Raw genomic sequence first — 22,823 nt, 5'->3', positions numbered from 1 at the left:
TGGTTTATTTTTGATTATTCAACTCACATTTTGGACAAGGTTGAGTTTATTTTAGATGGGTTCAGGCTTAAATGTGTAGTGCTGCAACAACGTAAATAGTTGCCAAAACAGCCTTAAATCCACAAGCTGTTAATAAATGTAAATAAATGCACCATTCTGACTGACTTTGGATTCACTCTGCACTTTATAAGTGCACGTCTGCACAAGCTTTTGAGAGGGAAGAAAAATTAAGGAGAAGCAAATCTATTCAAGGGGGCTGTCCAACTAAATTCTGTTGAAAACACGGAATTAAAACTGTGCAACAATAAGGGGCTTAAGACACCTTCCTCCAGTCTTAACATGTTACAGACAATTTTGATAGGAATGGAAAGGCTGTTGAATTAATGAATGCCAACAATTAAAAAGCTGTGTACTCTCTTGTGGATGTCTTTTGACAACCTTTAGCTCCAGTTTATCCTGTGTGATTTGACATGTCTGTCAGCCTCACACTGTGCATGCAGCCGCCAACATCCTCTTGTTTTCTCTGCATACTAATTGTGGTCAAAGCCATTATGCATTGAGCAGCAGTGATGCATAAGCTGTCAGATTACCCCTGACCACAAAATAATGTGCAAATTTACATACTGTGCTTGGTGTTTTCTTCTCTTTTTTTCCCTTTCCCCTCTCTTTCGTGATAAGATGCTCTAAAAAGTAGTATTTTTTTGTCATGCTATGACAATGAGGAACACATTAGACATTCTTATAAATTATTCATTTACAGGACCCCACACTAAACGTGCACAGAAATTTTCCAGATAATTTATTTTGGCCTGAACACTAAATACTGAAAGTACTGTGGCACTGCTGTAGTTGCATCCCTGTTAGGAGTATCAAGTAAATTGAGTTCTTTCAAGAGATTTCTTATCTCCTGTGAGAAGTAGAAGAAAGATATCACACACACTGTGATGCTAACGTCCCTTGGAAAAGAAATATATTCAAGCTTTCACACTTTGAAAAGGTTTGTAATTGCTTTCATTGGGGGAGTTTATCTAAGAAACATTTTATGCGGCATTTCCTCTTGCATTTAACACAGTATCTGATTCCATATTGGTGTATGAGAAGAGTCATGACCTGGTTATTTTAAAGAAGTTGGTGAAAGATTTCACAGTTCCAGCACAGCAGGGATATATTATATGAGGCTAGGTCCTTGGCAGACTCTTAAATAATAAAATCAGTGTGGTTTTAGAGTTTCCAGCTCCACTTTCACATCAATTAAATTGTGGTATCGCTGACTTGTGTAAATACACAAATATTTAGAGAAAATTTCACAAATGCTTTTTCACTGAAGTTTGTCAGAATTACTGTTGGGGTGGGGGTGTGGTTGATACACTTTTACAATTACACAGAGTTAATTTGAAGGTGTTGCTATTCTATACGTCAGACAGTGGTACATGGACAATAGTTTTGTTTGTTTGTCTTTCTTTCTTTTAATGATTGTACCACCCCCTGAATCCAAATCATTCCCAGAAATGTATTTTCAGACTCCCCAGACAGTGTTTGGTGAGACAGGTTTGAATAGATGAAGTAGATAACTGTGTCCTCGTTTTATATCTTATTGTACTTGAATATCTTAATAGAGTGTCTAGATGGACAGATGGCCTATCTAGATAGCAGGAATGATGCATTGATTACTAGATAAAATCCTTTGTTCTCCAGGCCATTTGCTACAGATGACGGGGGATGAATGTTTAAATACATCTGGCAGCGCCAGCGGTTTCCCCTTACTCAACCATCCAGCTTTTGGAATCTACACATCCACTTCAGGCCGGTCTGAGTTCGGAGGCCTTGGTAGTCTTGGTTTGTCTGCCTTGGCTGCTCAGCCCCAATTTGGTACATTTCCAGGTAAGAAGCTCGAGTTGCAATGTTTTTAATTTGACTAATGGAGGTGATGAGAAAGGTCAGCTTCGTGTTGGAGTCAACCATTTTCCAAAGTCAGCAATCCAAAGTGTTGTGGTCTTTCTGAAGTATAATTGAATACAAACACAAATTGCAAAAGGCAGCAGAAAATATACTAATACATTTTGTACACGTAATAGAAAGACAAGAGCACCTCAGTTGGTCCTTAATTTTCAGTCACGATCCAAAATGGTAAAGACATTATATTTTTGTGATGGTTAATAATTGTGTGCATTTTGAATGACAAAATGATGTTACATTCAGAAAGGTATGGCACCAGGGAAACTATATTGCTCTTGCGAAATGTTCAGCAGATGAGGCAAAACTCCTGCTCTTGTACCTCATTGACAGATTGAATTCTCTGTGTATCTGTACATAGATAGAGGAGCTATTTTTTGCCTAACTGTACATTATCTCGCTCCCTCCACTCCAGACTGGTGGCGGCCATCTGAAGCACATACCAGAGCAGCAGCAACATTCTTCCCTCCGCTTCTGGGTCTGCATCCTCTATTTGCATCAACCTTCAAGAGCTGTGATCCCACCCACTTACAGTCCCGTACCTCAGGTTAGCCCCCGCTGAACATCATCCGAGCTGTTGTAGTTTGCAGTAAAGCAAAGAGGTTCCACAAAGATGTATTCAATAAATGTTTATTTCCACCATTGTGAAGCAGTAATTAAAACATGCCAACGTGTTTATGTACACAATAATACCACAGCAAAACCGCTGTTAACATTATGAGACTGACCTTGCCTTGCTAAGTGCTGTTGATATGTTGTGAAGTTGTCATTCTTTTTTGTTGCCGTTGTGATGTGTTTGATTCATTCTGCTCGTTCTCACGGGTGTCCATCTGAAGAAATGTACAATGCCAGTTTCTGTAGGTGTGAATGGAACAGTGAACGGTAGGAGTGCTTCCTCTCCTACTGGGAACTCTGCTGCGAACACCAGTTCCTTTCCAGCAATGGGAAACAAGGAGAAATCTAAAGCCAACAGTAGTCGGAGTCAGAAGAGCAGTCAGGTTAGCCAACTACACCAGAAGACTGCACAGAAAACAAAAGAAAAGGTTAATATCTGGTGTCTCGACCAACATTTACATGAATGCCCATTTCACTGATCTGTTTGTTCTTATTGAGAAATGTGTACTTTATTATTATGATCTAGAAACCCAGCAAAAGACCACTAGAGACCTCAAGCAGCATGAGTGGAAGCCAATCAGGATCCCTCACCGATAGCTCCAGTGGTGGTGAGGAGAGCAGCAGTGACCCTGATGACATGGAGGAGGAGGAGGAGGAGGAGGAAGAGGAGGACAATGATGAAGATGAGGATGATCAGAGCAATGACAGTGAAGACTCTGATTCCGAGAGTCAAGTTAAATGGAAAGTCAAGGTAAGGTGCGGCTATGCTGAAGGCGCTGTATGCTGTTTGTGTCTTATTATTCAGACAAGTTCTAAAAATCTGATAACATTTTTTGTCTAACATTTTAAGTTATCCATGGACTTAAGATTTTATTAATTTTATTAATTTCTTCAAAGAATAACGCATTTAGCCTAATGTTTTGTCAAGTTTAGTGGCTCACAGATTTGTGAAGAGTGCAAGTTTTCCCCCATAAAACTGCTCTCTGTTAAGTAAATGTTACTTACTGTAGATTGTCAAAAGCAGCTTTAGTCGTGGGTGGCAAACTGGACGAATGTACTAGCTGACAGAGCTGCCACTGTGAGGCTCTCTCAGCAGGAGCTGACGTGACATGCTGTCTTCTCCCTGTTTCCCTCAGCCTCCTACTCAGCGGCTGACACAGAACACTTCTGAGAGTAAAAAGAATAGACCTTGCACCGCGGATGGAAATGCAACTCAAGACGGTCACCGTGATAGTGTTCCTTTGACTTCCTTGTACCGCCTCCAGTCCTCTTGTCAGCCTGCTGGCCGGTCTCAGTCCACGCCACAGTTCCTCCAGAGCTCCAGGACTGTACAGGATGAAGGCCAGCAACACATCAGTGTCATCCAGGCCACAGGGCTGGCAGCCAGCACCAGTCCCTTGTCCTCACCCAATCCCATGTCCTTCTCCAGCTCACCCAAACACTTACCTCCCTCCACTTCACCAAAGCACCTGTCTCATTCGTCCTCACCAAAGCATAGCTCCGTCTCCTCTTCTCCTAAACCTCTTGCTCTCTGTTCCCCTTCGAAACTCCTTTCCCTGGGTTCCTCCCCTAAACCCTCATCGCTTTCTTCACCCAAACCTCTCTGCCTCTCTCCTTTATCCAAACCATCGACACTGTTAGCCTCGCAAAAGCCCGCGCATAAACAAAAAATGGCGATGCCCTCTCCCAAACGTACACAGCATGTTGATAGCCTGAAGGAGAGCAGTGGGAACCTGCTAGGAGAAATGTCATTACATCTTAACAGTTTTAAACTGAAACAGGTGAGTTATATTTTCTATTCACTCCTGTATTTTAGCTAATTTTACTTTTTATTTTCTCTAAATTCTACAGAAGGTACAGACAATGAATTCCTGTAAGTCTTTCTCTTCTGCAATAGAAGGAGCTCTGTTTTCACGTATTGTCCATCATTTCTCTGTCATGAAATGAATAAAAATCTGTGGGTTCTTTCAGAAGAGAAGATGAATGCAAACACTATTATCAGGGCTTTTATCATACTACAAAAGAGTCTGACCACCTCATGACTAGAAGTCTCGAAGTGACAAAAAGTGACTAAAGTGACGTTTAGCTCTATTTGGAATACATCTCAAAACTGACAAGCAATTAGCTCTGTGATGCTGTAGGATGTTTGTTATCAGGAGAGGGAAATCTGCCTCTTTTACAAGACTTAGTTATTGTCACCACTCTGAGAAGGAGGGAAAACGTGGCAATCTGCAACAAGAAGGTTTAAATTCATATGATGGTGGTACATTAAATACAGGCTTTTGGATGCCAGAGTATGACAATAGCAACAAATACAAGATGACAGCTAAAGTCGCTCGATGGCACTAAGCCAAACAGTTTGGAAATATTTTTCCACAGCAGCTTTTTTCTCTTCATTGTTGTTGACAGGTTTGAGCCTGCTCTTCATTGTCCCTGCCTCTTATTACACCTTAAATTCCTTCATTCACAGCCCACAGTAATGTAATGTGAGTGACAGTTTGTGTAATTACTTCATTTTTTTTCTTTGTTTCCTTTCATTTTTATTTAGCCCCACCATTCCAAGGATTCTTTCAAGCAGACTTTCTCTCTGCAACCTTCAAGCCAGAACTGGTATAAAAGCTACAAAAATTCAGCATTCTCCTCACCATTGCAGACACCGCCGAAATATTTGTCAGATGTATTGAGTTGTTATTTGCTGTCTCTCCCACACAGCAGTGACACCAATCTGTTCCTGAACCATCGCCCTAATGGAGCTATCCACAGCGAAGACCAGGATGCCCCTTTGGCTCTCATCTCAAAGCCCCACCACCGGAGCAGCACCCCCAACAGCAAGCCGCTTCTGGCCGCTACCAGCCCCTCCTACCCAATGCCCATCAACCTGAGTATTGGCACCAAGGACCCATCAGGCAGCTCTCCTTCCCCATTTAAAACAATTGCCTTATCAGGGCTTGCTCACGGTACAAGGAAGACCAAAACTGTGAAATCTCTGCACGCAGGAAAGAGAGCACCCATAACCATCTCATCCTGCTCACCTGTAGACTTGGTCAGAGGCAGTGAGTCCGATATCCACAGCAGCAAGGACTCGGACTCGGACTCTTTAGAAGACGACTTTGACGACGATGATGACGATGATACTGAGGATGAAGATTCTGGCACTAGCCTGTCAGGTTAGATTAAACAGACCTTTCTTTAACAAAGAAATGGCATTCGTGCATATATCAACTGTTAGATAAGGATTCTTCGAGAAATTAGCAGTGCTCTGTGTGGTTTGGTTGTGAGAAGAATGCTAATTAGGATTTATTTCTGCTCTCTCTTTTTCCCCTTGGTCACGCTGGAATTCCCTGCAGAGTCAGAGAGCAATCTGGAGAGCGACTCTGACGACTCTGACGATGACATGAAAGAGCGCGGTGAGACAGAAGCAGATAGTGACACAGAAAGGACTCCTCTGAAAGCAGCTAAAACAAAGCTGTCTAATCACAAGTCATACTCAAACCTCTCGGCCAACTCCTCCCTGCTTAACCTGCAGATCATCAAGCCTCCTAGTTTACCCAATAGTCTTCTCACCTCCACCCCGCTGACCAGCTCAGGGGCAATGAGTAACCACAGCACCCAATCCCATACATTTGCCACACTACCAGGTAACAAATCCATGTTCTCTAAAGGACCAAATACATCTGTAACGGTCTAAATTTAAAGTTTACTACGATACTTTACTGTGCGGATCAGGCATCAGAAAGGTTTTATTCTCTCAGATAGTAAAGCAGGATCATGCTCAGAGTTAGGATGGTGTTTATTTTCCCCCTTTCTCATCCTCCCTCCCTCTTGGTTACTCAGACTAAAATCATTCTTTGGAAAAGGACATTTATTTTCCAGTGTAAAAACAAGTGTATATACAGTCAGTGTGTGTGTTTTCAACAACTGGCTCTGTGGAAGAAATTTGCTGCGTCATTGTTTTGCTCTCCGGCAGCTTTTGCTTTAATAACCCAGGCTGATGCTTTACACATCTGATACTTGATGAATCATGGAGAATATTACATTACTAATTGAGTTGGATTCTACTTTTCCACAATGGGAAAGTATTAATTTCCTCCATTCAGTCTTGCTATTGAGTATTAGAATCTTTATGCAGTGAATTACTCTTGATGAACTTAATTTTTACACATTTTTGTATAAATTAAGGAATCTGACCCTTTATATTGCTCTAACAATGCAATACATGTTGTGGCAACAGTTTCCATAAAAGCTGTGATCCTGTGTATTGCATCTCCCTAATGTGTAAAAAGCCGAGAGTATTGTTTGTCTAATATTGTATTTTAATATCCATGTATGTATCTCATTGCTGACCCTGATTTGAGCCTGACTGTCATACTATACTGAACACAGATTCCACTGCGCTGGCTCCTGTTATTTATTTAGAGGTTATGTGGAAATACGTTTGCAATCTCATAGATACAACAAGTATCTAGAGCAGATTGATGCATCTAACAGTTTCATATTGTGGAAGGTTCTGTGTTTTTAGAATGCAGCTCCCTCCCTGTAAACATGCCAAGTTTTTGTAATTGTTCAGGTTGAAGACGCTGAGTCATTTCTCCTGTTTTTTTAGGATCAGGAAGGAGGAGAAGAGTGACAGATGAGAGAGTTCTACGATTGCCTCTTGAGTTCGGGTGAGCTAATGTGCACTACATATTAAAGGAAACAGACAATGAGTGGATAGTCTGACCATGCCCTATTTGTCCTTGCTGTCATACTTGCTGTATTGTTTGTGTTTATGCAATTGGTGTTACAGTTAAATGTCAGCTCACTGAGGGCTGACCAGTAACCTTTTCTAAAAGGTCATCTATGGACAACTTTTCTTTTTGGAGCTGCCTCTCTTTCTCTGGATTTCCCACATGCAACAGACAATTAACTGAGTTTTAGTTGTCTTGCTGTTTTGACACATTTACACCAGTAAAATGACACTAGGCAAAAACAAAAAACAAATCATATTCATGCTTGCACAACTCTCCCAGGGTAAATCCTGTAATAGTCTTTACAGAAGCATTACTAGGGTTCCTGATTTCGAGTACAGTGACATCTCCATTGGCTGAGTCTGAGCAGACCACAAAAACATCCTTGCCTTCCTATACAGGGCCTTTTAAAAAGCCAGTCTTGAGTAGTAAGTCAGAGTGGGCAGGAAATGAAATGAGGCCCAGCATTTCAACACAAGGGGTTAATTGCATCCAGCCTCAACACAGACATGCAACATTAGCAGCTCTCTCCCCACAAATTCTGCAGCCTTGGATCAGAGCGGCCTTTCATCTTCTCAGGATGTTTTTCATCAGCAGGTTCACAGGAAGCAGAGGCCACAAGACTGTATTTCAGCCCCTTCTCTGTCTGGGATTACAGCCTCGACATGTCTGTTGTGTATGCTATGGCTGCTCTCCAGTGGAGCTCATGGGGACTGAGGGGTTATCCCACTTGGCCCATGGCCATTTAGAAGTCTGATTACTGCAAGGGTCAGAGACTACACAGGACACAGCTGCACAGACAGTCATTACATCATTTGTCTGCTGAAGGAAACATACTTCAAATAAAGAAGAAAATGAAATCCGAGCTCTTAAGGGATATATTAACCAAACCAGTTGTTACCATGGTGTTTTCATCTTAACATGATCCTTTTTTTTTTTTGCAATTTCTTTATTCAGGTGGCAGAGAGAGACCCGGATCAGGTCTGTGGCAGGCCGACTACAAGGGGAGGTGTCTTACTTTGCCCCATGTGGGAAGAAGCTACGTCAGTATCCAGATGTAATGAAGGTGAATCAACAGTTTGTGACTTTATTTTATGGGTAGCACCTGTAGATTTTAAACCTTACATGGTGGCACTAATTGCATCACTGTAGCTTTGTGTAATTGTTCACAGGTGGAAGTTATATACAACTGACCAGTATTAAAACTCAAGGGTTCCTTTTTGTGGTTTAATTAGTATGTTCTTGTTCTTGTGTTTGCAGTACTTACTGCGGAATGGAATAACTGAGATCTCCCGGGATAACTTCAGCTTTAGTACAAAAATTAAAGTTGGTGACTTCTATGAAGCCAGAGAAGGACCAGAGGTAAATGCCACTGTTCTAGGTTTATATTTTGTGTTTCCAATAGCGTAGCCTCCAAAACACAGCTGCTGTTACATGATATTTCATCATGGTGTAGTCATATCTAGAATTCATATTTAGATTATTCACTGAAGAATGATTATACAGACTTTCTGAAAATGCCATTTAAAAATTATAGGTGGGGGAAAAACACCAAATCTGCCATCGGTGTAATGTGATTTACACCTACCTTAAAGCTACAGTACAGTATGATGTGTAAATCAGACAGATGAAATAGCAGAATACATGTTATGATATGAAAGTGAAATGGACATTACAGTATGTGAGTTTAAATACTTGTAGTTGTATCTGTTTAGGAAACATTTCCATTAAAGTCCTTTAGTTTTCAATGACGATTTTAATGTAAACTGAATTTCAAGCAGGAACAATTGCCTGCTTTTGTCTAAACATATAAAAATGCATTCTGTATTGTGTTGTTTATCCTTACATCTCTCAACACATTAGTGCTAAGAAGTTGTGCCTGATGATCCATTAAAGAAAGCAATTACTAGATAGCAGTCAGTTGAGCCATTTTTTTCCTTTTGCCTGTTTTAATCTTTCTCCCCTCTTATTTCATTTTATCCAGGGTTTACAGTGGTTCTTGCTGGCTGAGGAGCAGATCACACCCTGTATCATAGCAATGGATGGAAGACGCAGCCGGCGCTTGAAGTCTGAGCACCAATCAACAGCTGATGGCACCGGGGCCCGACAATTGAAGAGTCCTCCTCTAAGTGTTGGTGAAAATAACTTCCAAGATGTCAATAATGCCAAGCTGCTACGCAAACTGGAAGCTCAAGGTCAGCTCACATCTTAGAAATGTTTCAGTGACACCTGTTCAAAGGATAAATCCAGCATAAAACACCAGCATCTATTGACTGTGTTGTATCTGACATTTCCACCTGTGAGTAGTTGTTTACTTGCTAAACTAGGATAATTGGCCACCTGTGCATATGTAATATCACCTCAAGGTATTTCCATCTCAGCTACAATAGAGTTTAATTATAAAGCCCTTTTCAACCACCTAACTTATCACCTCAATCCAAGCTGGGCTTCACACTTCACACAAGAACCATCTTAGAAGAAACAATTTTCCAGTAGTCAGTAACATAATGCAACCATTAGACATGTTGCATTTTGAACAAGCCCTTTTGGTCTTACCGTTAAGTACAGTCAAGGCCATTTGGCCATCTTCCCATTGATACAAAGCTCGTAGCATGTTGCCAAAACCCAAGGTGTTTTATCTTGGGTGTCATTTGAAGGATTTAGGTAGTAACCCTGGGTCAAGTTTTCATTAAAATTTTTAATTCAGTCGGGTCTGAGATTTCTTATTTTATATTTTGTGTCATGTTGCAGAAATAGCACGACAGGCAACTCAGATCAAATTGCTAAGAAAACTTGAGAGGCAGGCCATGGCACAAGCAGCCAAGGAGGCGAAGAAGCAACAAGGTAAACAGACTGCTCTCTAACGCTACATCATCTGCTGTGTGTGCAAGTCTAATTTGTTTGTATTTTCCAGCAATAATGGCTGCTGAGGAGAGGCGGAAAAAGAGAGAGCAGATGAAGATTCTTAAACAGCAAGTAAGTTTACTTTACGTGCATTGTTTAATTTTCCGTGCAGAGCGTCATAACTAGCCGCAGCTGCTCCGTTCTGTTGCATATTCAGAGTTTGTGCACTCCAAGGTGAAAAGGTTTAAAGCACAGTTGAATTGCTTTGAAATTCCAGGAGGAAGTTGCTCTCCTTCAGAATGCTGCACCTTCCTCATCTGCATAGACCCACTGTACTTCTTCACCCCACACCCCACAACCCTCCGCCTTGCTATAACATGCATGACTTAACAGTTAATTCATTTGATCTTGCCCTCATCCTTTTACCAGGAGAAGATCAAGCGCATTCAGCAAATTCGTATGGAGAAAGAACTCCGTGCACAGCAAATTCTCGAGGTTCGTCCTGAAAGTTATTGCAGAAACATTCTAAAACACTTCCTTTCTGCTGTTGATAGGATTTTTAAAAAAGCCAACCAAAGGCTATTCCTAAATTATTTCGTCCCACTTTTGGTCACATCCAGTGACTACATGTGACTAATGCTTAATTGGTTTTTTTTGCAAAAGTGCCATTGAATATGAAAATCTCCTCAGACCGTGATGGAGCTTAATACAAAATACAGTATTTCATTAAGTAAAAGGTGGCCAGAGTTTACCATGGCTAGGTGAAATACCTATTTTGCATTCCCTCACTAATAGAAGCTGTGAAGTATTTTAGCTTTTATAAATCAAATTTCAGTTGACACGCTTGGCAAGCAGCTCTTAACAGGATTTCATTGGGGCTATAATTACTGATCGAAATTTTGCTTAATTTATTCTTACTGCCTGCTGGTGTTTTATAATGACTACATCGCCACTGCCATTTTGTCTTTCAGTGTTAATGGGAGGGAATAATCAAGATTTCAATATGTTAGATTTGATGATATCAGTGAGCCACTGGCTGTATTTATCTTTCTGTGAAATATTTTCTATGGAGTCTATTAACTGTAAAAGTGATTAAAAAAACAATACAATCTATGTCAAACCTACATACTATTAAATACAACACTCAATTACCATTTCTTTTGCAAAGGCGATTTATATGTACATTAAAATCATTGTCCTAGTTCATAATTTTCATAAGAAAATTATATCTATTGGTTTTCATTAGCCATAAATCACTGCCCCAATTAAATGGTAATTCAGTCAAAGCTCTGCTGTGGTGTACATGCTGTGTGTGTTTGCAATGAGTACATCAATCACTTATGTTTCCTGATTGCAGTACTACTTCTTTCTTCTTCTTTTTTTTGCATGCACAGGCTAAAAGAAAGAAAAAGCAAGACGCTGCCAATGCCAGATTATTGGAGGCTGAGAAACGAAACAAGGTGAGTAAAATGACATTCATGAGTGTTTTCGTCACAGTTGCCTCTGGTCTCAAACACTTATAGTTGGCCTGTAGAGCTTGCCCCTGCCACAAATGTCCCATACGCCCCTGACTCTCAGTTTTTCCCCCTGCTTTTCTAATGTCTTTGAGTTTCCTGGCCTTGGTTTCACCAGGATTTTAAGAGGCTGAATCACTTCTCTACATTCTGTATATATCTCTCTCAAATGACAGTGTTTTTGGTTAACAGTCAGTGAACAGGCTGATGCAGCCGTCTATTTCTGTATGCATTTGAAATGAATGTGAATTGGGCTTGATGTGTTTTGGGTTCTAATTGAATTAATCTTTTTTCCTGAAGGAGAAGGAGATGCGAAGACTACAAGCTGTAATACTGAAGCACCAGGTGGGTCATTTTCCCGTGACCATACTACTTGAATAACGACCACACAGCTTGAATGTCTCGGAGGGCTCTCTAACTAATCATCATTTGAACAGTAAATACTGTAAAATTATGCTTTTGGGGTTTGGTGTATTTAACCTTTTTATAGGTTGGATTCTTCTTGCTTTAATTCCCTTGTGTGACTTTTCTATTTCTTAATACTTTGCTAACTTTCCCTACCAGGAATTGGAGAGGCATAGACTAGATATGGTATGGGTATGTTTGTTTCTGTACATTTAACAACATATTGTGAATGTGTTGTGATAAATGTTTGCCATCTCAGCAATGCGTTAGGTGTAGCAATGGCTGCAGTCATACTACATCCCTCTGCATGGCTTTTCCAGAACAGTGCACTGCATACGTCTGTGCTTTTTGTCTCTCTGAGAAAACACATCCATTATCTCACGAATATGATCAAAATTGTCTCGACTCCACAGAAATTATACAAGGATGAAAAGATCTGTGTTAGCTTGATAGAGTTCTGACGACCTATTCAATTGTGTCTGTTTCTGAGTAATGTTAGGTGCCTTTTCCTCCACAGTATGAGCCAACTTCCCTCATCCATTTTACCATCTGGAAAAGCGAATATACAGTTTGTATTCTTGACAGTGATTTACACCACTGAGTTAATGGAGAGAGTTAAGAACCAGAGCAAATTTGTTTAGTTTTCTTCATCTGAGATTCTATCATATCATTCCAGTGCAGCTGTGTCATTTATTTACACTGAAACAATGAGTGTAGTAGTTTTCTTCTGTAGTTTAGATTTCATAAAAGATTAAAGAATAGGTAAAATATCATTATTTTAATGTAATCTCCAGGATGTCTTGATGATTTCACATGACATTCATCAGTTGATTGGAAATACACTCTTTTTTTTTTTTGCTTGTGGCTGTAACCCTTAATACCTGCTACTGACAGCTGTGAAGCTTCAAGCCTCCACCAGCTTTCAGTTTGCTGCTTGCCAACATGCTCGGATTAATAACGGCTGTTTTTAACTTTGAGCTTATGCTTTCTGTATGCATCATCCCCTTGTTTGCTTGTTGTTAATCATTATGTTCCATTTGGCGTAAGTGTCGTGTACGTCTTTACACTTTTAACTACAACATGGAACCTTTTGATTGTGACATATGTGATTGTTTTCTACGCTGCCTCTTCTACTGTGTTGTGCATGCTAAGTGGTTAATACTGTGTTGCATCTGAGCCTTTTATTATTATTACTGTGAATACAATAGAAACTCTGTGTCTGTGCTGTGCTAGGAGAGGGAAAGACGCAGGCAGCACATGATGCTCATGAAGGCCGTGGAGACCCGTAAGAAGGCAGAGGTGAGTAACTGCTGATTGCTCACATTTCCTTATCTCTGGTTGTCTTTTACCACTCTGCTATATTGTGTCTTTTCTTCCTTTAATAAGAAGTGGTACAGTCTGTACTGGCGGGACGTCAGTGTTTTCATGTTTTAAATCATGTTAAAAATATTTTGTCAATTTGTCTCTTTTTGATGTTTAAATACAGTGGTTATTGAGGTCCTTGTTTGTGTTTTTATTCTGAGCTTCCTTTATAAAGTTAATGTACAAGCCACAATACAAACACTTTTCTGTGTCTCCTGCCTGTAGGAGAGAGAGCGCCTCAAGAAAGAGAAGAAGGATGAGAAACGGTTAAACAAGGAAAGGAAACTGGAGATCAGAAGACTGGAGATGGAAAAAGCGAAGGAGCTGAAGAAGCCAAATGAAGACATGTGTTTAGCAGATCATAAGGTATTCACACATTGTGGAGCTGTTGGCAGATGAAAATGGAAGCCCATATATATCACAGATAGTCTCCATCTGTGGAGTAGAAATGTGTGGAAAGATTAGATTTTCAACCAGGCCTTGGGATTTAAAAAAAAAATGGAAATCAATCAGTATAATCACTGTAGGAGCTATAGGTAGCGTGATTTGAATTGCTTTTGATTTATAGATTCATTGTTCAGTTATACCAAAATAGATGCTTAATATCACTGAAAGCATCTGTAATTGATTAAAAATGAAACAGATTTAGGTCAAAATACTGCCACCAAGTGGCAATTGAAATAATATCACTAAGCGTTACTGATCAGATGCTTCAGACATAATCAAAAAATTCTGGGCTTGTTTTCATAACATTTCTTCAACTGAGCTAATGAGACAAATTAGTCTAAAACAAGTAACACATTTACATTAAATTAAACACTTCTGCGAGATAATTCTCTGTAAGCTTCACAAAACATTTAAAACTATAATTAACTGTAATTATTTTGTGAAAAGGGCTCATTTAAATCCCAAATAACATCTGTTTCTTTTTGATTCTTGTTGTGTGGGCACTAGTTGCAAATTAGTGAAAGATGATGAATGTACAGTAACTGAAAGTTTCATTTGTCTCCAGCGCCTTCCAGAGTTGTCACGTATCGCTGGTCTGGTCTTATCAGGAAGCACCTTCCCTGACTGCCTGACGGTGCTGCAGTTTCTGCACAGCTTTGGAAAGGTCCTGGGATTAGACATGAATTTAAATGACCTGAACCTAAGTGAACTTCAAGAGGGGTTACTCAACATGGGGGACAGTGCGGGCAAGGTGCAGGACCTGCTGGTGAGCATGCTCTCTGCAGCTGTGTGTGATCCGGGTATACCTGCAGGTCACAAGGTGAGTGTTGTATTTGTATGGTTGCTGAACTGCAAATGGGTTGTGTATTGTGACATGTGTATGCACACGCACACACATAGATACATCCATCCATCCATCCATACACACACATACACCCATCCAACCCACAATGATTGACTTCTGTAACTGATTCACCACAGATTTAATGGAACAGGGTGGCAGAGAATTAATTCAACAAATTAAATAAAGAACTGTCAGCAGAGATAATATAGGGTAATGTATACATGGGGATGTTGGCAATGGCCTGGTAACAGTGTAATAGCAGCTGCCATTACATGTACTTCAGTGCTGTCCAGATTGAGTGAGGAGTCAGTGTTAGAGGGTGTAAATGTTTAAGGCTCTTTGTACAGATCTGAGGTTTAAACCACAGTTTTTATTCATGCATCCCTCCATCCTGTACTGTGGGGTGTAATTATGCCTTTACATGATTTTGCATAATCTTGCACATAAAAAGAGGCTGTCTCAGGCTGTTGTGTCTTATGTCCCCACCAACTCTTATCCATAAAAGGACATTACCAGACAGCTTTAACATAAAGTACACATGATTCATACATGCTAAATGCTTCCCGGATCAATTCCAGGGGCTATTTATGAACACGGCATCAAGAAGATCATTGCTCAAAAGGACAGTGCTAACAGACCCATTGAGACCTTATTTGCTCGAGGTTCATTTAAACAATAACAATTCTTCTTTAAGTCTAGGGGGAAAAACACATTTGTCAAACACTTTGACTAAACTCCTCCAACCATTTAATTTTTTTTTTTTTAAGAGCAAAACCAGCTTGGGGGACCACTTGACTAATGTGGAGATCAACCGAGACAATGTGTCTGAGATCCTGCAGATCTACATGGAGGGCCATTGTGAGCAGACAGAGCTGTCTGCCCTGGCCCTCAGCCTCAGGACAAAGGCGTTTCAGGCCCACATCCCATCTCAAAAGGCCTCCATGCTGGCATTCCTGGTTAATGAGCTCTGCTGCAGTAAAGCTGTGACCAGGTGAGCTGTGTCTTTTATTTCCACCACTTGACAGCACAACGGCGAGTTTTGTACAGCGTGTTAATGGGCTTTTATCAACAAAACCAAACAAGTGGAATGAAACTGTTTTTTTTTAATACATTAGTTAAATGAATGTGGTACATAATTGTTTGGGAGCATTTAAGTGCTTTATACAGTGTGTCATATGTGCCCAAAGCACGCAAGTTCGTCTCTGCCTGAGAATAGAAAAAATGACTTGTTCTATTCTGGGAGCTTAAATTTTGATGAAATAACAGAAGTATCACATGAAATATGACAAACCACGGTCTGATGGACAGTTTCACAAGGTTGCATCAAGTAACGTCATTAATTTTTCATTACACTACCAGAAACACATCTGGTGCACACTGCACAGTGTGAGTAAAATGTATCATGCACTTATTATACATAAAGGTCACAGAAACATCCTTTTCAATTTGATACTTTTCAGTGAGATCGACAAAAACATTGATCACATGACCAACCTGAGGAAGGACAAGTGGGTTGTTGAGGGAAAACTCCGCAAGTGAGTATACGCTTCATCCAAGCTGTTGCTGGGAGCTACTGTGCATTCACTCGAGAATATTTTTGTTTAGTGAATGAGATGGTGATGCTGAAATGACCTAGAAATCTTACCTAGTCAAATCTCACAGGAATGTAGACCTGTAGGAAAAGCTGATTTTCATTCTTCCACTGTCCATTTTTTTTTTACGATGAAGACTGAGGAACATCCATGCCAAGAGGACAGGGAAGAGAGACAGCAGTGTGGGAGGAGAGGACAGTCACACCTGTGTCATCCCCACTGCCAGAGGCAAATGCAAGAGGAAAGAAGGGGACAGCGAGGAAGAAGAGGACGAAGATGATGACAGTGAGGACCAGGGAGACGATGATGAGGAGGATGAAGAAGATTCAGGGGGAAAGAAAGGAAAGAAAGCAGAGACATGTGAAGAGGAGGTCAGTAACAGCACGGTGCTTTTTACTGGTGCCAGCAGCCAAATCAGTGTTTGTTGTAGTAAATGTCATCTGCTCCACTGGCCTCACACTAATGAGATCTCTTCATCTAGGACGACATTGTACACTCAGCCAGCGTGGAAGAGCTAGAGAAACAGATTGAGAGAATATATAAGGTAACTTCAATCCTCTGGGACTGTTTTTTTTCCTTTCTCTTTCTCTGGTGGAAGTAATCAATGAATTTAAAACATCATAGCCCAACCTCTTGTGTTTGTTCTCTTTTTAGCAACAGAGTCAGATCAGACAGAAGCTGTTTGACTCATCTCTCTCACTGCGCTCCACAATGATTGGACAGGACCGCTACAAGAGGTGTTACTGGGTTCTTCCACACTGTGGTGGCATCTTTGTGGAGGGCATGGAGAGTGGTGAAGGTGCGAGCCCCATAGCTTACTTTTTATTCACTTGTGTATATGTGTACAGGAGGATAAACATTTTGTTTTTTGTGTTTTTTACCTCCACTGATCATTTGATGCTTCTCAGGATATGAAGAGGTGGAGAAAGAGAAGGAAAGACAAGAGACTGCTCAGGTGACCGGGATAAAGGAGGAGCCACTGGAAGAGATAAAGAAACCAGTGATATCCAGCCCTGCACAGAGCACAGATGGAGATGCAGCCACACCAGAGAGCCAGCAAGACAAAGACAGCCTCAATCTCTTCCTGCAGAAACCTGGCTCCTTATCTAAGCTCAGCAAACTCCTTGAAGTAGCCAAAATGGTTCGAGATTCTGACAACAATTCTTGCAACAGACAGAACAGTCATTCTGCTAAAACCCCTGCTATTGCATCTTATCCCTCACATCCCACCTCTCAGACGGAAATATCCCACAGCCCGCCATCTGGAACCCCCCAGCAGGGACTGACCGATAAAACAGATACTTCAGTGCCATCTCTGCTCAGCGCCCCCCAGCTCAAAAGCAGTCCCTGGGTAACCTACAGCCCTCAGTCTATGCTTCATGACGACGCGCTCTCCAAGATACTGAATGAGAAGAGCAGCCTGTGGTTTAGCCTCTTGCCGCGCTCTCCCTGCGATGAGTCCTCGGTCACCTCCAGCTCCAGTCCTCCAGCCTCCTCTTCCTCTCCACAGACCATAAGCACCAAATCCCCTTCCTCCCTCTCCCCTAATCCCCTAGCCACAGCCAGCTACAACGCTCCTGCTGGGATCAATAACACACAATCGCCCGTCCTTCAGGTTAGAGGATAACACTAATGCTGTATCCATCGCAGACAATATTATTGCTTTTTCAGAAAACTGACATGTGTTGCAAGCCAGTGAGAAACTGTTAGCATTGTTGCTGCCATTGTCTTTCACAGTATGCATGTGGCAGTGGGATAAAATTGTGTGTGTATTCTTCCTCTCAGCAAGTAAAGTCTGGCATTCATCAAAGCAGACTGACACTGTGTGACGTGTCCAGTACAGCGACAAGTCCCAGCCTGCCCTTCTCTGGCACTTCTCTACCCCCCGTGCTGGATCTGGCCTCCCAGCATGAAGAGGGTAATGGGAACAAGGTCCTTTTCCTGGTGAATAACAACACTGTCAACAAGAGTGACACCCCAGAGGCCCTGAGTGACAAGCCCCCTTGTGCCTCACTCCCTGCTGTGGAGGTGGCCAAGACCCAGGACTACCCTAGACCTCAGCCGATCCCCGAGGGTAAGAACGGCTCACTGCCAGCTCTCACAAGTGAAATATTCTGGACTAAATATATTCACTGCCCAGACAGTATTGAAAACATGCTGTGATGACTGTCACTCAGTTATACAACGATGCTAAAATTAAGCAATAAAATGACAATACTTGTTAACAATAATGTGGCACTAGTTTTTAAATGTATTGTGTGTGTGTGTTGGCAGAGATGCTGCGTGGTTGGTGGCAAGTGTCAAACCTGCAGGAACTGCACAGTCTGGTCAAGGCCCTCCATAACCGAGGCATCAGAGAGAAGGTCTTGCAGAAACAGCTCCAAAAACATATGGAGTACATGACCCAGCTCTGTGCCAACAGCAAAGATGGTGAGGCCACATCTCCTCGGCTCTGAATCAGAAGTTGTTATTTGACTTTTTAACATGTCTAACCTTCTTGCCTTCTGTTAATATGTATAAATATGTTGCTTCTTATAGGCTGTCGTTAACTATAATGTTTGTATGTGTGTTCATGGGGGCAGTGATTGATGTGGCAGAGCTAGAGAAGCAGGAGGTGAGTGAGAAGACAGTGGAGAGTTGGTGTGTGGAGGAGCAGGCCATGGAGGTGGACATCAGCCTGCTGCAGCAGGTCGAGGAGCTGGAGAGGAAAGTCATGTCTGCCGGCCTGCAGGTCAAGGTACAGGCAAAAGACATCCAGCTCTTTTATTTACTTACAGTTCATACAGATAAGAAACATCTGCTTTTCCATTTCAATTTTTGATTTCTCCAGTGTAAGCTGGGATAGCCATTAGTGTCCCTACATCATATACATTACTGTGTCACCAAACACCTTGTGATGACAAAATGTCTCTACTGTATCCCTCAGGGTTGGAGGCGTCCTGAGCCCCAGTCAGAACGGGAGGATCTGTTGTATTATGAACACAAGCTCCTCCCTTCCCCACCTCTGGAGAATAAGGTTCGGAGAGAAACCAGCCCAGAACAACCTCCTGGCTCTGTGGTCCGGCGGCCGAACAATCCTCTTGATATAGCCGTCAGTAGACTGACAGAGCTGGAGAGGAACATTGAACGAAGGTAACTAAAGAGCAATCTTAATATCATGATGTCATTGATACAAATACTCAGAACGGATAGTCCTACAGTACCTGTGTCTGTACAAGATGTTTTTGGTAACTGTAATTCTGCACATGTATGGCTGTTCAAAAAAACAAAAAAAACAAGGCTCTTTTCCTCTTTACTTATTTTCTCACTGGTTGATATTGTCATTGACTGTTATCATTCATGGTGATGTGGTTTGTGTGCATCTGTGTTTGCAGTGAGGAGGAGGCTGCTCCTGGGATGAGGCTGTGGCCTAAAGCCCTCCGTGAAGTCCGCAGCTCAGCTCAGCTATCACTCTGCATTCAGCAGCTGCAGAAATCCATCGCCTGGGAACGGTCCATCTTGAAAGTGGTTAGTGATGCCTCATTTCACCCTCAATCCTTCTCTATCAAAGATTTGCTTTAATCTTCAACAGTTTCAGCTAAATTTAAAGACCAGTTTTTAACCAACTGTACAACTAATCCTCTATGTGTAGATGAAACTTTGTTTTCATTCAGCCTGAATTCTCATTTATCAAATACTATTTGATCCATTAGTTTATAAAATAATTTAAAAAAAAATTAATATGCAGGATTTTAATGTTAAGGATAAAACAAATCAGCAAGAATTAGTTTGCTTAAAGATGTATACAGATGTGCAGTATCTCTTTTTGAACTATATGTATTGTGATGTTTCCAGCACTGCCACCTCTGTCAAAAGGGGGATAATGAAGAGCTGCTTTTACTGTGTGATGGCTGTGAGAAAGGCTGCCACACATACTGCCATAAACCCAAGATTACCACAGTACCTGATGGCGACTGGTTTTGTCCAGCTTGTGTTGCAAAGGTACATCAACATACCCTGAGTGTTAATCCACAGGGCCGTGTATCATAGATGTACATTTTGTGTTACAACAAAATGACAGCTTAATTGTATCACATATGCAGTTCACATCCAATTAATTGATTTGAATGTGATTTATGTTTGTAGGTGGCTCTGCAGCATTAGTTTGTGTGTTCTGTCTTTCAGGAAAGTGGTCATTCCCCTCGGAGCAGGAAGCAACAGAGCCGAACAGGTGGAGGAGGGAAGAGATGCAGCGAGGTAAAACGAAATAGTAAGCCATCTGTGGTAGGAGAGCTCATCAAAGAGGAGGCTGCCAGCAGCAACAGCGTGCCAAAGAAAGGTACCAAGGAGTTTAAGAAAAGGAAAAGAGACGACAGCCCAACCAGTTCCCAGGCCAAGCATGACAGCCCTGTCTCCTGTGTGAAAAAAGGCAAAGTGGCCAAAGACAACACAAATGGACTGGCCATGTGTCGGTAGGTGTGAACACATGCACACTGTATGTATAGGTCCTATTAGCATAGATTGAGTGGAATTTTTAGATGAGCCCCTATGAGAACATGTACACGATAATCATCTGTGTTTGTCATTTTATATCATACTGAATCCTAAAAGTGAGTTTAAATGGCACTATAATGGTAGGACAAAGGGTCAGCTTTGTGTTGTTTCCTCCAGAGTGCTGCTGGCTGAGCTGGAGGCCCATCAGGATGCCTGGCCCTTTCTCACACCAGTCAACCACAAAGCTGTGCCTGGATACAGGAAAGTCATCAAGAAGCCCATGGACTTCTCCACCATCAGAGAAAAACTCACCAACAACCAGTAGGTTTTTGTTACTGTTACACTGTTTCATTTATGCATGGTTTCCCTTTGTATTTTATATATACATAGTTTTTCATTTCTGATTTGTTGCTGCATATAAATTGAAAATTAAACTATTTCTAATCATTGCAGGTACCTAAATTTGGAGACTTTCATCATTGATGTGAACCAGGTTTTTGATAACTGTGAAAAATTCAACGAAGATGATTCTGAAATTGGACGAGCCGGTCACAACATGAGGAGATTCTTCGACAAACGATGGACTGAACTGCTCAAGTAAAAAAAATAATAAAAAGAAATTCCAAGTGAGGACTTTCTACGCTTCTTTCTACATATCAGACTTCCTCTGGTGTTGGAGGCCTTCTCTTCACCTGTGACACTAAATCAGTATACAGTTAAAATAACAATGATGTACATTGTGAAAGGACAAACACACTGTATAAAAAAACACTTAATAAATTAGTATCTTCAAGTGCAATACTGTATTCTTTATCAAAATGCACTGACTTTTAGACTCAATATTGTACTTGAGAGTCAAAGGTTTCCACTGTAGATAGGCCACTGTTTTTTTTTTTTGTTTTTTTTTTTATCAGTACTTGATTATAGCCTTGTGTACATGTGTATTTATTTTTCAAGTATTTATGTTTTGGTCTTTCCTAAGAAAAAGTAGGAAATGGCACACAGCTTTAACAAAATCAAAGATTGTTTTATGGACTATTGAACAGGCCAATTAAAAAAAAAACTGTTTACACTATTGCAACTGTAGGGTGCCAGCAAGTGCTACTGTTCGTCTGCGATTGTGAGGTAACTGTGTAATACAAGGAGGTATCACTGACACATGTATAGTGTTAATTTCTGTCACAGTTTACACATCTTATTTCTAAAATGTAAAGTGTGTACATACATAAAAAAAACAAAAAACAATTGTGTTGAATATATTGTCAATGCATAAGGATGATTGTAGCATTTAATACAGTATATGTCTTACACAGTGCTGATTATCCACTCAAACAATATGGTCTCCTCAGTATTGTAGTGCCTGACCTCTGAACAGTGTATGGATTTTTTTTTTCTTTTTTTTTTATACTTTCAGTGTGTGTACTGTACTGTGTGTCCTGCACAATATACTGCAAGAAACCCTTACACAAAATGTCAAATTCTTAAGAGCTTTTCCTCTGAACTGAGTTGATGTGGTGCATAGTGTGTTTCATCTCCAAGCATTTCCTTCAGCCAGAGCCTTGTCAGACATCCTGTGGTGGAGAGACGTGAAACCTGCACTGGGCTTTAATCCAGCTGGGAGCTGGACAGAGTCACGGTCCACTGGAGGCAACTCAGACAGCTGAAGTCTGAAGACTTGAAGTAACTGTATTTTATTATGAATATTATGAAATGAGTAGCAACTTTTGCAGGAATATTATTTTTAAATAGTTGGATGTGTGGCAAAGATCAAATAAACCTGTTTTTCCCAATTACACTAAGCACTCACTATCTCCCCCTCCTTACTGTAGGTATCTCATCATTTATTAAAATATCGAAACCCAGTCTTCCAGTCACAAAAACATACACATCATATTGGTGCCAGAGGTGTACTGCAAATAAGTTGATTCTCACAATTAAAAAAAGGTATTCGAGTATTTCCTTTTTTCATACTTAGGCTAATATTTGTGCTCCACTTCAACAGCTGTCACAGCTGTTCTAACCTGGTACTTAACACATTTAAAGCCAC

General features: G+C 41.0%; 1 protein-coding gene across 1 annotated transcript in view; it reads left to right on the top strand.

The window, feature by feature from the left end:
• The window catches only part of LOC311004891 (bromodomain adjacent to zinc finger domain protein 2B-like), a 48,757-nt gene extending 25,941 nt beyond the window's left edge, over positions 1-22,816 (top strand). The window contains exons 4-39 of the mRNA XM_083997081.1: positions 1,696-1,881; positions 2,369-2,500; positions 2,806-2,996; positions 3,095-3,319; positions 3,705-4,349; positions 5,117-5,178; positions 5,281-5,735; positions 5,916-6,206; positions 7,172-7,232; positions 8,253-8,361; positions 8,556-8,657; positions 9,280-9,490; positions 10,047-10,139; positions 10,210-10,271; positions 10,569-10,634; positions 11,534-11,599; positions 11,954-11,998; positions 12,218-12,244; positions 13,292-13,357; positions 13,646-13,786; positions 14,433-14,687; positions 15,479-15,702; positions 16,172-16,246; positions 16,440-16,674; positions 16,785-16,847; positions 16,958-17,102; positions 17,212-17,918; positions 18,089-18,377; positions 18,578-18,733; positions 18,886-19,040; positions 19,230-19,435; positions 19,678-19,810; positions 20,138-20,284; positions 20,468-20,754; positions 20,954-21,097; positions 21,230-22,816. Coding sequence (XP_083853207.1) covers positions 1,696-1,881; positions 2,369-2,500; positions 2,806-2,996; positions 3,095-3,319; positions 3,705-4,349; positions 5,117-5,178; positions 5,281-5,735; positions 5,916-6,206; positions 7,172-7,232; positions 8,253-8,361; positions 8,556-8,657; positions 9,280-9,490; positions 10,047-10,139; positions 10,210-10,271; positions 10,569-10,634; positions 11,534-11,599; positions 11,954-11,998; positions 12,218-12,244; positions 13,292-13,357; positions 13,646-13,786; positions 14,433-14,687; positions 15,479-15,702; positions 16,172-16,246; positions 16,440-16,674; positions 16,785-16,847; positions 16,958-17,102; positions 17,212-17,918; positions 18,089-18,377; positions 18,578-18,733; positions 18,886-19,040; positions 19,230-19,435; positions 19,678-19,810; positions 20,138-20,284; positions 20,468-20,754; positions 20,954-21,097; positions 21,230-21,377 — 6,605 coding nt within the window. The 3' untranslated portion in view covers positions 21,378-22,816. The remainder of the gene's footprint in view (positions 1-1,695; positions 1,882-2,368; positions 2,501-2,805; positions 2,997-3,094; positions 3,320-3,704; positions 4,350-5,116; positions 5,179-5,280; positions 5,736-5,915; positions 6,207-7,171; positions 7,233-8,252; positions 8,362-8,555; positions 8,658-9,279; positions 9,491-10,046; positions 10,140-10,209; positions 10,272-10,568; positions 10,635-11,533; positions 11,600-11,953; positions 11,999-12,217; positions 12,245-13,291; positions 13,358-13,645; positions 13,787-14,432; positions 14,688-15,478; positions 15,703-16,171; positions 16,247-16,439; positions 16,675-16,784; positions 16,848-16,957; positions 17,103-17,211; positions 17,919-18,088; positions 18,378-18,577; positions 18,734-18,885; positions 19,041-19,229; positions 19,436-19,677; positions 19,811-20,137; positions 20,285-20,467; positions 20,755-20,953; positions 21,098-21,229) is intronic.
• Positions 22,817-22,823: the final 7 nt, after the last annotated feature.

Source organism: Trachurus trachurus (genome assembly GCF_905171665.1).
Source record: "Trachurus trachurus genome assembly, chromosome: 21".
NCBI lineage: Eukaryota > Metazoa > Chordata > Actinopteri > Carangiformes > Carangidae > Trachurus > Trachurus trachurus.
Note: the sequence above shows the minus strand (reverse complement) of the source record. Positions and strands in the feature narration are given on the sequence as shown.